At 32.4% G+C, this 15,908-nt stretch overlaps 1 protein-coding gene across 1 annotated transcript in view; it reads left to right on the forward strand.

Annotated features, from left to right (window-relative positions):
- LOC145296174 (glutamate receptor ionotropic, delta-2-like) overlaps positions 1 to 11,562 on the forward strand; it is a 74,614-nt gene extending 63,052 nt beyond the window's left edge. Inside the window, exons 13-14 of the mRNA XM_080142383.1 lie at positions 7,416 to 7,666; positions 11,249 to 11,562. Coding sequence (XP_079998509.1) covers positions 7,416 to 7,666; positions 11,249 to 11,525 — 528 coding nt within the window. The 3' untranslated portion in view covers positions 11,526 to 11,562. The remainder of the gene's footprint in view (positions 1 to 7,415; positions 7,667 to 11,248) is intronic.
- Positions 11,563 to 15,908: the final 4,346 nt, after the last annotated feature.

A 15,908-nucleotide genomic window follows, 5' to 3' on the forward strand; every position in this document is an offset into this window, starting at 1 on the left:
TGAAAATTCGAATACCTCTTACTTTTATTAAACTTTAACAATAGATATTGGACATCAGTTCATGAATATTCCTAAATTTCAGTTTTTAAAAAGTACTTTTAAGAATTAGGACGCATAAATTGGCACAAGCTCCCATTTGAAAATTCAAAATTTTTAGATTTGTATTAAATAGTCATTAGACGCCAATTAAACAAGAATCCTGAATTTCAATTTCTTCTTAAGATCACTTAAGTCTTAAATTGTAAATAGTGATGTTCATTTACCCTATTTCGGGGAATATATAGACTCTTCTAAACACTATGAATAGCATTATGACCTAGTGTTGTGGAAGTTATTAGTGGCAATCATAGCCACAGTATCGGACACACCCATTCGGCAAAATACTTTTGTAAATACATTCTAGTAAATATACCACCGTGTTGTCTAAATTATTATCGGCTCTTCAAAGTCACAACACTGGTGACGAAGATTCAAAATCTATATTTCACAACACTGGAGACAGGATACTCACATATGGCGACACGGACTTATGTTGCATACAACAATATCAAAGTAAACTCAGATTTATGTCTACAGTTAGAATGTTGGATTTAAAAAAAAAAAAAGACTTTGGTGATATGATCTGGGTATTCGTTAACAACAGAGCGAGAAATTGAAATCAAACTGAATTTAACAAGCAAAGTAAATTCTACGTTATCGCTGTGATGAACATGTGCAGAAGTGTTCAAGAATTGTGTGTCAGTGTGTTATTCAGGCCTACCCATGGTGAAAATGAGTTCGTCCAAGCGCTACAAAAAGACGACAAATAGGAAATAGGAGTAGGAATTAGCAAAATGCGGGATCGGATTTTGCATACAAAAGTATTTGATGAAACTACAAGTAAGTCAAAGATCTTACTTGATAACAAAAAGTGAAGCAGAGGGAATATGGTGAAGAAAAAGGTGATTACACGTGAATGGATAGTCTGGTCAAAGGTAAATAATCCAATGACGGTAAATCGAGTATCAAGTAAGATCTTTGACTTACTTGTAGTTTCATCAAATACTTTTGTATGCAAAATCCGATCCCGCATTTTGCTAATTCCTACCCTCTGATGAGAAGGAAAGTATTTCTTCAAAACTCCGCGGATTAAGGACTATCCACTTATCAAGTGTTTCCTTTTCAGATTAAATATGTTTTTAACTCTTTTTCAAAGTGTTTTTTAACATGTTTTATTAACTGTTTGCTCTTTTATATATATATATATATATATATATATATATATATATATATATATATATATATATATATATATATATATAGAGAGAGAGAGAGAGAGAGAGAGAAAGCATATTCTATATAGAGAAAAGAACTGACAAATTTCGGAAGTATATTTCATCTGTAATGATGTACTGTGTATGGTGATCGGATGATCATTCCGGTAGAATTATAAAAACGTATTATAAGAGAATTTTATGTCGATCACCCAGTCATTTCAAGAATAAAGAGGCTTATGTGAAGTTACGTCTACCACTGGCATGGACTGAAATACTGAGAATGTAGTTAAATCAGGTAAATCGTGTGCGTTAGCAGCAAAGATGCCTCCCATCAAATTCAAACTCTGACTGAAAACTGACCGACCGTGGTTTAGAATCCATATTGACTTTGCTATGCTATTGGATGAGTTTTATTATCTGGTAGTAATGGATAGTTTCACTAAATGGCCCGAGATACTTACGTGTAAAAAACCTATGAGAGGAACAACAAGTTAGTTATAAGTAGACATGACAACAAATTAAGACCAAATTTGACAATGTATTCATATATGATCAGATTTCACAATGTATTCATATATGATCAGAAATAAGGCCTACAACGATGTATTCATTAATATATTATCTGCTTACCCGAAATGTATGCGTTTCAAGCAGTCAGAATATTCAAATTATATTTCTTGAATCTGGAATATTGTGATGCATTAACAGAATCTCACTTCTATAAGCAAGAAACCCTGTGATTTTGGTAGCAATTAGAATAGATCATTTGAAGTGGTTAAAAAGTGTAGCCATTTTCTTTTTAGAAGGTTTATTTATTAGATACAGACTTCCCAGATAAAATATAACAAATGTTTAAAGGATAGAAAAATAATGCATAATTCCTGGAAATATCCATGGAGACATAGGCTAATTGTTTAGCAGAACAGTTTAGCATTATAAGTGATCAGTGATTTTCCTATAAGAGACCAAGGTATCAGGGAAAAAAAACCCATTATTTTATCAGATAGATAAAAAGCTAAGATCCCTCATGAGGAAAATCCATTTTTTTTTCTCTTATATGGAAAGATGATGGTACTGTTCTCATTTCTGGGTCGAAAATTCGAATTTAATCTTAATAAATAAATATATTTATGTATTCCAATAGCACAGTGCTTTCTAAACTGGATTTTTCTATTAAATATATATATATATATATATATATATATATATATATATACATACATACATACATACATACATATATATATATATAAAATATATATATATATATATATATATAGAGAGAGAGAGAGAGAGAGACAAACAAAGAGAGAGATAGACAAACAGACAAAGAGAGAGAGAGAGAGACAAACAAAGAGAGAGATAGACAAACAGACAAAGAGAGAGAGAGAGAGAGAGAGAGAGAGAGAGAGAGAGAGAGAGAGAGAGAGAGGGAGTACTATTCAAACAGCAAAAATAACCTTCTTAGTGACACTCAATATGGTTTCCGTTCTGCTAGATCTACAGCAGATGTGCTTACAGTTATATCTCATAGGATTAGCAAATCTCTCGACGGAGGCAACCTTTCTAGGGCAATTGCTCTTGACATATCTAAAGCCTTTGATAGGGTACGCCATAAAGGTTTACTTCATAAGATCTCTAGCTATGGTATTGCTGGAAATGTCTTCTCAATTATTAAATCATTTCTTTCTGATAGGTTCATAAGAGTAGTAGTTGATGGGCAAAAATCAGAAGCTCACAGTATTAATGCCGGTGTCCCTCAGGGGTCCATCCTGGGCCCAACTCTTTTCCTGATCTACATTAATAATCTTCCAAATCACATCCTTACATCATTTGTAGACATCTATGCTGACGACACTACCATTTATGGTAGCACATCTAAGACAGTAAATGACCAAGTTCTCTCCAATTCTCTCTCCTCTGATCTTGAGCACGTAGTACAATGGGGTAAAGAATGGCTGGTTACTTTTAATGCATCTAAAACCAAGCTTCTCTCTTTACATCATCAACATTCTGATCCACATCTGACATCAATTGAAATGAATGGCTCTCGTCTTCAGGAGGCCTTAAGTTTTGACAAACTTCTTGGCTTGACCATTACTCCTGATCTTAAATGGAACACATACATCAAATCTGTTGCCAAGGCCACTGGAAAAATGGTGGGATCTTTCTATCGATCCGGTAAATATCTCACTGCTGATGCTATTCTCTATCTATATAAGAGCCAGGTACGTCCAAGGATGGAATACTGTTGCCACATCTGGGCAGGAGCTGCTAGAAAGGACTTGGCCTGACTTGATAGAGTTCAAAATAGACTTTGTAGCCTCGTAGGAGATGTCCTTTTCTCTTCCTTGCAACCTTTATCTCACAGAAGAGATGTTGCGAGTTTGTCTCTGATGTATCGTTATTTTCATGGAAAGTGTTCGAATGAGCTTCAATCTATGGTCCCCCCTCGCCAAACTTTCACAAGAAACACTCGTCTAGCTGTAAACACTATCAATAATTCCCCCCACTCTTTATCTGTGCCTAAACCTAAACGTAGATTCCATGAACAAAGCTTTTTTCTTAGAACTGCACGCCTGTGGAATTGTCTTCCGTTTTCCTGCTTTCTGGCTGACTACAATATGGTTGTCTTCAAGTCTAACGTAAATAAGTTCTTGATGAGCCGTTCCATATAAGTTATCAACTTTACCAAATTTTCATTACTAATGATTACTATGTCCAATTTCTACTGTACACTCTTTAACCCTTATCCTTGAGTGGCCTCTTGGCCTTGATAATGTGGTGATGCCTATGTAAAAAAAAAAAAAAAAAAGCTGTAAACATTAATTCGAATTTCAAATATTCCTATCAAGTTTTGGAAATGAATACTCAAGACATCCTCTTTATATAAGCCCGTTTCTAAAAATCACTTTTACCAGAAAAATGTATTTTTAGTAAAATATTTTAAGTTAAACATTTTACTAAATGTAATTTTGTTAATAACACTGATTCTCAGAAACGTGTGTACATACAGAGGTCGTGATGAGTATTTATTTTCGGAACTTGATTTGAATATTTGAAAATGTAATTAATGTTTTTAAATTTTCAAATAATACCATATTAATATACCAAAGTCTTAATGTATTATTGAACTCATGTTTAACTGTGGTACCAAAATATCTCATAAATATGAAATATGTTTTTTTTTTTTATTCCAGTGATGCTGAGTTTGCTAAATAACCATATATAAAAACATGCAGTAACATCATTTCCATGCAATAGCTTGATGAATCCTCATGAGGATGAACGCAAAAAATTCTATGTAGCTTGATTGCCATATATTTTCAAATCTTACTACCTAGTTTATTTATGTATTGAGCGTTGTTGAAGTAAATACTGAAAAAAAAAGCATAAAATTTAAGTAGATACCTGAAATTATATATATATATATATATATATATGCGATTACTTAATTTAATCACAAAATTAATTCACGAAAGTATAAATTTATGCGTAAACTTTAAGTATTTACTTCAACAGTGCTCAATACGTAGGTAGAGCTAGGTAGTAAATTATAAAATATGTATGGCAATTAAGCTACACAGAATATTCCGTGTCTAGCATGGATGAAACGCAGAATATTCTGTGTAGCTTAATTGCCATATATATTTTATAACTTACAATATATATATATATATATATATATATATATATATATATATATATATATATATATATATATATATATAAGCTTTGAAATATAATGAGCATCAAATGTTATGGTAATGTAACCAATACAAGCGTCTTTGAGAGAACAACAAACAATTGCAGTATTGAGGCCACCATTATGAAAATGATAAATGGAAAAATCTCTAGGGCGCTCCTTTCGTCGACAAACTCATCAGGAGTTAATCATTGGTATATAACAGATGCAAAATAAACAAATTAAATTGTCACACAAGAACAAATTGGTACTCATTTGTGCCTACCTCTAGAAAAATAGGGCTTATTAAGACATTCGTGTATAGAGCCCTTGGAATTTGTTCTTCAAGCAAACTCAAACATGAATTGAATACTGTCAAAGACATTTTCATTCGTAATGGTTATCTAGAGAATTTGATTAATTATTCTATTAATAATCAAGTAGAAAAATACAGTTCTCCTATAGTCTTCAGTTCGTCCAAGTGTCCTGTTTATTTAAAACTGCCTTGGATTGGATTCGATGGTCAGTGTTTAGGCAGACAGATTATTAAGTCTGTAACAAATTGTTTCCTGTCTGTTTTGTTGCATTTGTTTTTTGTTGTAAAATCTGCATTTTTCCTGGTCATGAACGACAGTTTGCTCTACATCACACAAAGCAAAGTTATTTATTAATTCAATTGCCAATGTGCTGCTGGCTATGTGGGTTGAACCTCCTTAAATTTGGAGACACACATTAACCATCACTAGCAGAAATTAGACTGAGCAAGCCACATCGTTTTCGCCCCTCTTCTGCCTTGGAATCTGCCATTGGTCAACATCTAATCGAAAAGCCAGCTCGTGCCAATGCATAAAAAATAGAATATTTTAAGATAATGACCTGGGATGACTCAAAATCATTTAAAGATTTTGGAATCAGTCTCGATTTTTTCATGCAAGCCTTCTCTCTGTCGACAGAAGGAATTTATTAAATCATTGGACTTGCTCAGAGATATATTTTATTCGTTCCCATACCCCCTCCATCTTATTTGTACATACATTTTATATAATTGTATATAGATTATTTTGCACAAATTCCCATTCACCTTCTTTTTTTTTTTTTTTTACTCGTATATTCCTGAATATTTGCTCTTGCGTGACAATTTAATTCGTTTTTTTTTTGTATCTCTGTTATATACCAACGATTGACTCCTGATGAGTTTGTTGGCGAAAGGGGTTCCTAGGGTTTGTCCATATATTATTTTTAAAGCGTTGTATAGTTCTTGTATTGTTAAAAAGTTATATAACTAAATTATTTATTTTTTATTTATTTTAATTTTATTTCTATAGATAGCGTTTTTTAACGAATTGTAAGCAATGAAATTCATGTCATCTACTGATGACAGATATTCATTTTCTTTCTTTTGAATTTTAACCCATTAACGACCATAATCCTTTTTTACGATCAAAAGGATGATTTTCAACATATTCAACAACATCTGCAGTTTCTCGGAGATACTTTTTTTCGGTTGTAATAAAGATTGGAGGATCTTCAAATATTACACCTACTATATTGCATATTGGCGACTTTGATGCCTCAGTTTTCAGTATATTGTGAAAATTTAGATTAGAAAGACACAATTACTTTCATCTATTTTTCAATCAAAATTATTTTGGCTAAAAGTCCTCAACCAACCCACATCTTTATATATAGTATAAATGGGTGCTTTAACTATTCTCTAAAATCAAGTAAATCTTTGAAAGTAAGAGTGCTCAAATGTAATATTGTATTTGGTTGGGCAAAAAGTTCGTTTTTTTTTGTTTTGTTTTTTTTTAATGTCGTCTTTCCGATCTTCTAAAGATAATTTTATATTTATATTCTTCAAATCCTGTATTTGATATATTATGCGTATGTTGACGTCAATGTGTAATAAACCTCCAAGCAAATGAATTCTACATTTTTACTTATATTTTACGTCTTGAAATGGAGAATCAACATCTGATGCCTAGTTATTTTTTACTACAGAAAAGGAAAAAAAAAAAAGTTGCAAAAACTTGCATATAGATATACCATGTGTATGGTGGGGGGGTGCTGTTACAGAACGGGTGTGCCAGAAATGTTTTACTTGATTATGAAAGGAAACATTTTTTTTCAGTAAGACATGTTCCTTGCTCTGACCGGCCAAAGATGATCGGTAGTGACCAAGTAAAAGTCGTAGATGAATAAAATAGTCGTTTGACAACCAGAGCAATAGCAGACATTCTCAAGATTTTCAAATCCGAGCATGGAAAATGAACTGCATAAATTCAGTTATATTTCTAAATTTTATATTTAGGTTCCTTCTTTTTAGTAAAAAAAAAAAAATACGAACATTTTGGTCAATGTAGTATTTACAAAAGGTTTGGGTTTTCACTCTTTTTAAACTTTACATTAGGCTTTTGTTTTTATCTTTTCGAATGTCTAATATATTGCTTCTGTTTTCCTTGTTTTTTAACCAGACTGCAAACATTGACTGGTACAAGGACATCTTTAATAGAATTGACCATTCTCTTCGTGTGACCAATTCATCGTTTGCTCTTCAGCTAGTGATGCAAGGTGACTACGCCTTCATAGGCATGATGTCTCAGTTGGAACATCTAAAAAGAAACCGCTGTCACAAACTGACCATAATCCCGGACAATCAACACGTCTCAAGGGTTGGCTTTATCTTTCCGAATGGATCGCACTTAAGGCATATATTTTCTAACACGTAAGCACAATAAAAGTTGATACTTTATTATTAAAACCGTCTATCTTTAGAAGTTCCTGACAGCATTATTATCTGCATTGTTTTGTAATTTATTGAAATCTGGGCCCATTCAGCATCCAATATAACTGTCTCTGATGTCATCACAGTGTGTCACAAACGTTAGATGGGTTGCCTACCACAGCTTAAGAGAGACCCATCTACCCTCATCAGAGAAGGATATTCTGCAACAGTTTCTCAACCCGTTATTTTACCTCGCCTTGCGGTATATATACATACATATATATATGTATATACATATATATAGTAATTCTACAAAACCTTAGGGGCAGGCTAACAGATGCTACACCTTGCCCAAAGGTGACCTGGAACTGTGCAAGGCACTCATCTCCCTGAGGTATTATACATACCTGTATACTGGCTGAAAATCCACATGGATTGAGAATAATGTTGTTTTTATTGAATTTTTGGTATCATCATCATCGTCATCATCAGCATCATCATCATGAAATAAAACGCATACATCAAATCTGTTGCCAAGATCGTTGGAAAAATGGTTGGATCACTCTACTACTCCAGTAGGTATCTCACTACCAGTGCAATCCTCAATCTGTATAAGAGCCAAGTATGTCCTAAAATAGAGTACTGTTGCCACATCTGGGCAGGAGCTGTTCAGCATGCCCTTTCCTACCTTGATAGAGCTCAAAACCCGCTTTGAAACCTACTAGGTGATGCCTTTTCTCTTCCCTGCAACTTCTTTCTGACAGAAAAGACGCGAGCCTGTCTGCTCTATCATTATTTTCATGGCAAGTGTTCATCTGAGCACCAATCTATGGTCCCCTCTTGCCAGACTTTCACAAAAAGCACTCGACTAGCTACAACCACAATCAACAATTTCCCCCACTCTCTATCTGTGTCTAAATCTAAACGCAAATTCCATAAACAAAGCTTATTTCCTAGAACTGCTTGCCTGTGGAACACTGTTCTGCTGGCCTGCTTCCCGGCTGACTACAATATGATAACCTTCAAGTTCAATGTAAAAAAAGTTCTTGCTGAACCGTCACCTTAAATGATCAAATTCTACTCAATTTACACCATTAACAATTACTACACTAACACCTTACATTCATTAACCCTTATCCTCGAGTGGCCTTTGGGCCTTGATAAGTGGCGATTCTCTTGTAAAAAATATATATATATATATATATATATATATATATATATATATATATATATATATATATATATATTATCATGCATGCATAATAAAATGAAATCATATAAGCGTCACCGGGGAATGAGTGTCACCTAAAATGTAAACAGAATTTTATTTATGAGACATGAGAAATACAAAGGTTTATAAGAAAATATTTTATATTAGAAATAAAAATATAAAAGTTATTTTAATGTTAGTAAATGTCCAACTCATGTTTGGGGAAGGTTAAATGTTCATTGTGTGAATATGTACATATTTGAGTATTTGGCAGCATGGCATTGTCTGTGTGTGTGTTTACCTTTGTTCTTGTAATGTGTCCGTCAATGTGTGCATGTCATAAAGGCTGGATATATAAGTCATGAAGTTATTTTCCTCTTGCTACTCCTGACTCCAGAGGGACACAAGATAGTTTGTAGAGAATTTGAGATTCCTTATCCCTAATCAAGTTTGAATTCTTTCAGATGCCTTTCTCCTTGTTTTAATGAATTTCCAACTTTGCACTGACTTATTACTTTCACGAATAGGTGTTACTTTCCATTGGTTGAAAATTATTTGATTTAACACCTTTATGCTAAAAGTTGTTAGCTTTGGGAAGTGAGGAGGAAAACAAAGTCCAATGAAGTGGAGAAGGAGAGAGTATAAGCAATCATAGGCATTTGCTTTTTAGTGTTCAGAGGAATTCCAATTAAGTCACCACAATCGCTGATGTTATTGTTAATACAGAATGACATTATTCTCAAGTTGGCACTTGGGTTAATGAATGGGGTAGTCTATGTATATACAAAAATAACCTTGTCTATGTGTGCGAATGGTCTTTACCAATCTACTCTTCAATTTTTGGTCTACAGACTTGAAACTTAATATATGGGGGATTCGATTCTGTGGAACAAATTCGACTTGATTTTTAGCCAATAAAAACAGCTGCTAAGGGTTAAAATCGAAAAATTGGCACTTGGTAGGCACAAATCAACTTAAAGTGCTCCTCTATGCATGCAAAAATATACATTTATATGTTTTTCAGTTAATTTGTAAAGTTTTGATGTGCATGTGGATTTAGCTCAGATGTTTGCGAATAATGCTAGAGAACTAAATGTTTTTATTTCAATTCTAGCTGGCGGCACTTTTTTTTTTTAACTTTTAAAATCACTACTACATATTGGGTACAATATAATAATCAATAGAGAATATGAAATCTGCATAAAGTAAAATATCATATTTAAGCTTATTTTACAACCAGGCAACGCCGGGCGGCCCGCTACTTATGAATAAAAGTTTTAATTAAGGTCGACGGTCCTTCTGATGGTTAGATAGAAAGTCCCTTCCGTTCACAGAAGAAAGAGTAGACGACATTGTTGTTTAACAGAAAAAAGCTTTTATTTCGGCCGAACTGGAAAGGGATTAACAAACAGACAATAGTAATCGTTACAAAAAGTGAGGTGCCATTCATCTTGGCAGACTTCATTCAAGGCTGATCAATTGGATGAGACTAGCCTTTCCATGTCTGATTTCTTGTGCTGTCTGACTCCAACAGTTTAAACTGAGTAAAACACTTAAAGGCATGCTTTAGAAAAATGCTAACAAATTGTGATGCAATTCAGAGTTTGACCTAATTAAAATAAAAAATAATGAAAAATCTTTATAATGGTCATACCATTTTATGATGGTCATGGAATGAAAATGTCATATTTCAAAAATCACATACATTAATCAAGTTTTTTATAAGTAAGTTCAAATTTTATGAGGAAACGAGAACGTTGCATCTTGATCTGCCATATTTAATAGATAAAGGGAGACAACTCAATTCGAACTACCGAGATCAAAATCAATCTTAAAATGGCTATGATTTGCGATTAAATCGCTAAAAATCGTATGAAAATGATTTTCTATCTATTAATACTGTAGTACCTTTAGCATATGTACGTATGTATGTGTGTATGTCACGGTTTCCAGATTATAAACTATTCGATCAATTTACAGGATAAAGATTTTTCTGCATTTTTTTTTTTTTTTAATTAGACATGCACCCAAATTGTATTCATGTGCCAAGCCATTTTATTGACCGATTACCCAGCACTAAACTTTGTCTATTTAGATCAGAAAATAGTAGATGACAGTCTGACAAGTTAAAGTGTGTAGAAGCTCAACATTTGTATCAATTGTCTGTTTAGTCTTTACATTAAAAAAAAAAAGAAAAAAAAAAGAGACACACAACAGTTTTCTCTTTCTGTTTCATATGCTATAATAGAATACTTTCAATGTAAACAAACACGAAATGCATATTATATGATTAAATAATAACGTCTGACTTTTTTTTCAATGACATATTTTTTCTTTCAGCATATTGACATGAAATTTATTTATTTTTCTAGAATAATGAAAATGCAGGAGGCGGGTCTGGTCGGAAAGTGGCAGAAAAAATGGTGGTCCGACAAAACAAAGTGCTTGGACAGTGACCCCAAAAAGGAACCCCTTACTCTCTCCAACGTCGCTGGGCCGTATTACATATTCCTTTGTTTTGTGGCCGTTGGAGTCTTATGTCTTGGTTTTGAGTATCTTGTAAATGTTTGGAAAACAAGGAAAAATAACAAACAAGTTATGAGAATTACAAATCTAAACGACGACATGACGCAGACACAGTCTTTATAAGCCCTCCTCCCTTCTTTGCTTTCACACACATGCACACACACACATAGAGCATAAATTTGCTATATATATATATATATATATATATATATATATATATATATATATATATATATATATATATATATATTTCAACATTATATATATATGAAAATAGATTTTTTCCAAAAGACATCATGTATTCCTATACGTCAACAAATAAGAAATATATAGAGAAAAATATAAACATTTAAATAGTTTTCATATTATTTTTTTATACGCATACATATATATTCCACTAAGGATATAAGAGTTATTCTTTGAAACTCCATGGAATTAGGAAAATTTTAAGTTTTTTAATTTGTATTTGTTTTTACTATACAGGGTGGGCCATAAGTCGTGCACCAAAGGATTTGAAATAATTCTGATAGTAATAAACGTTATTTATTAAACCAAACTTAATCAATAAACTAAAAAACACGATGTACATGCTGATAAAATCATAAAAGAAGATGTATCTTATACTCAAAGAAAAGAAAATATATTTTGCCCCGCAGATTTTAGTTTCACATCACTTAATTCTTTGGTGTGTGACTTATGGCCCACCCTGTATATTAGTGATGGGACAATTCCAAAATTTTTCCCGATTCCGATCCAATTACTGATTCAGTTCTAAATTTCCGATTTTGATTCGATTCCCGATTCCGATTCTTTTAATATTTATAAATATTCAATTAGATGTTTGTGTGTGTGTGTTTTTTTGTAAATTTTAAAATTATTACATAAACCCCAGGGTAATTTTTGGGTATATTTTTTCTCAAATGTTTTCCTTGTAATGTATTGCAAATTGAAAGACAACAAAAGTTTTATTTTTATTTTAAACAAAGCCAAATTGTATCAGTTCGTCGGTAGTGTACAACATGCTATTTGAAAGTTTTCATAAACAGTTGAAAATAGTCGACGATTGGTAGGTAAAATGAGAAAACGATGTAAGAAGAAAATATTTAACAACGCCCCCCCCCTCTACCATTGTTACGAACGAGTTTTTAAATAATAATGTTACTATTTAGAAAATCATTTTTAACATGGCGAAGGCGTTGGGCTTCGTTAACTATTATGTGCCTTCCTTCTATGAATGTTTAAATTTTATTTTAATTATATAAATTTTGTGGGTTATTAAACTGATTTGCTTTGCTGTAAAAAAAAAAAAAAAAAACAAGAATAAAACGAGATACAAATAATAATAACAACTAACGAGACCAGTGGAAATTCCACAGGGGACTCATTCATATGTAATATATTGATGTTGGTATTCTTGGCGTAAATAGAGATGCTCTGATATTATTGTAACTCTTGTTAAAACTGCAAAAGTATTTATCTAAGCTAGCAGGGACACCCGGCGTAGCCAGGTCGTAAAGTACACCTAAATATGATATTTTAATTCTTGCAGATTTTATATATATTATTATAGAGTTAATGTTCTATCGATTCTTATATATTATAAAGTTGCGATTTCAAAAATAAAAAAAATATACCCATATGACTTGGGTGCATCAGCTTGAGTTCATTCAGCTATAATCGAAACCGAAACCAAAATTTATGAAGAATTCTTGATAAAATTATTTCTAAAAATAAATAGATCACTGGAGTTCCATAAGATATAATCGAAATCGAAACCAAAACTTATGAAGAATTCTTAGTAAAATCATTTATAAAAAAAAAAAAATAGATAATTTAAGTGCTATCAACTGTAATTCAAACCGAAACCAAAACTTATGAAGAATTATTGATAAATTATTTATTATAAGAAATGGGAATTCATAACAATTAAGCAGTCACTCGGATGTAGTCATGACACACAAAATAAATAACACACACACTATCATATTAATATATAGTATTGTTAAAAGTTATAAAAACCTCGCTCCTTTCCTACTACTAACCCTAAGTATAGGTGGCAATACGAAAAATATGGTAATTACATGTGATTTTATGATTTTGCTGATTGGTCTTAGAATTAGTGGTAAAAATTGCTTAACTGCTTAAAAAGTTATAATGTACCGAAATAGGATCAGTTTACATTATATTTATATGCCCAACTGAGCCCCCATTCTAAATTCTAAAATGACGTTTCAGCGTGCTCACACATAATCGCCTAAAAAAGTAGGATCTCATATGTTTTGGGTATTTTAAATGTAAATGAAAGTTTTTTGAAGTTAAGTCATCTATATTTTCACTGGTGCCAAAACAAAATATAAGAAAACATGAAATATTTCAAAGGATTTGGTGATCAGACAAAACTAACACCAGAAAAAAAAATTCTGAGCATGTTAAATCTTTTATATTAAAGTGTGAAGTCTCTAATAGACACCATATGGCCATTTATCAAATAGGTGCGAAAAGCTTTTTAAAATCTGTGATATTGAATAGACAAGTGAACTCTAGAATATTTATTTTGCTTACAATAAAAACTAATAAAAACAAATTAAATTAAGTTTGGAGAGTCTACAGTTTTATCGTTGGAAAATCTAAAACTAACAATAATAAACCATTAACACACGCCAGAATTTATACCATACCGTGCCTTGATTGTGGCAAGATATAGGTAGAGGAGACGCTAGGAGAGACGCAACGAAACCTTGCTAAAAGATTATATGAACACAAAAGAGACATAAAGAATAACAATACACTTAATGCTCTTTTCGGTCACACAATGGAAAATGACCTTCATTTCGATTTCAATGCGACCCTCCTAAAGCATATAAATAGTAGGTGGAAACGTTGTCTGTTGGAATCTGCTCTTATCTCTAGCTCTACTAACACTATCAAACAGAGAAAAGGATTTTTAAACATTTTTTTTTCCACTTATCTAAAATAATATTGCACGAAAATAATCTAGACACTGGTTAATAAATATATATATATATATATATATATATATATATATATATATATATATATATATATATATTTTTTTTTTTTTGTATAATAGTTTTATTTTGCATACACTTCCCCAGTATATATAAAACTAAAAACATCGACCCTCTCGTCAATGACCACACCTCTTGAAAAAGCCTGCATAATTCGGGCGAAACATCGAGCCTCCAGTCTTCCGCTTCCTTTTCATATCATATATATATATATATATATATATATATATATATATATATATATATATATAAAGAGAGAGAAAGAAAATAATTATCTATAGGTAAATGTTTTATTATTACTACGCCTTTCGTATTCAGTATGGCTGATTATGATAGGATTTGAACCCTTGATAATAGTGATCAAGGGTTTGTATTCTACTATAAACAGCCATGCTGATGAACTACATTAATAACAAAACACGTGTCCATGGAGAACTATTTTATCTCTTGCTCTCTTTTCATGGAAGTTCTATTTGTGTTTGGTACAGAGAGAGAGAGAGAGAGAGAGAGAGAGAGAGAGAGAGAGAGAGAGAGAGAGAGAGAGAGAGAGAGAGAGAGGATGGAATAATCTTTGTTGTGGTTGCAGCTAGGCGAGTTCTTGCAGTAAATGTTTTACAGGGAATGAGGATCAGAGATTGAAACTCAGTCTTACCATGAACATAAGGATACAGTAGAGAGAGAGAGAGAGAGAGAGAGAGAGAGAGAGAGAGAGAGAGAGAGAGAGAGCGAGAGAGAGAAAGAGAGGCAGACAGACAGACAGTAGCAATATTTTTTCTGTGTAAAAGAGGGGTCAGTACATTCTTGTATAGCTGTGTTAATGAAGCTGTTAAATAAAATTGATTTAATTGTAGAGAAGATGTTGGTATTTTTATATAGATCTCTAGTGACACTATTCTCTTCATTTTCAGCCAGCTCAGATAAATACAGACGCAGCTGATTCTACAAAATGGCTTCTCTGACAAGCGTCTCATAACACCAAGCACTCTACACTTTCAACATATTTAATTTCCTAAGGTCGTCAGTCATCAGAAGAATATTTCCCTTACAGTGTCTCTCTCTCTCTCTATCAACTTCTTAATAAGTCCTTCATATTTTTTATAGTGAAGCTATGACCGCCTTTTCTATCCACACAACATGGAAAGATAAACAACTAATCTCTATCTCTGAAATATCTAAGTATTGACAGGTTCAATGTTGTTTTTTAACTTTGATAATTTGACATTGATAAGAACCAGCCTATCAACATGATATTCATTTTGCAGGAAAAAACATGAGCTTTGTTCTTATTTACTTGCCTCCCAACCAGGGGAAAGTCCGACACAAGGTTGTTTTTTTAATGCAGAGAAAATCCAGTATACCAAAAAGATCACACTGGAGTCCTTTTGGATTTTTAACAGAGGCCTATTATCTGCTCAGAGTTAGAGTCTGAATTGGATTTTTTCCATATCTCCAAAAAATCAACAGACAGTTGAGGCTT

This window comes from Euprymna scolopes, chromosome 16, assembly GCF_053919585.1.
Source record: "Euprymna scolopes isolate OS-2025 chromosome 16, ASM5391958v1, whole genome shotgun sequence".
NCBI classification, from domain to species: domain Eukaryota; kingdom Metazoa; phylum Mollusca; class Cephalopoda; order Sepiida; family Sepiolidae; genus Euprymna; species Euprymna scolopes.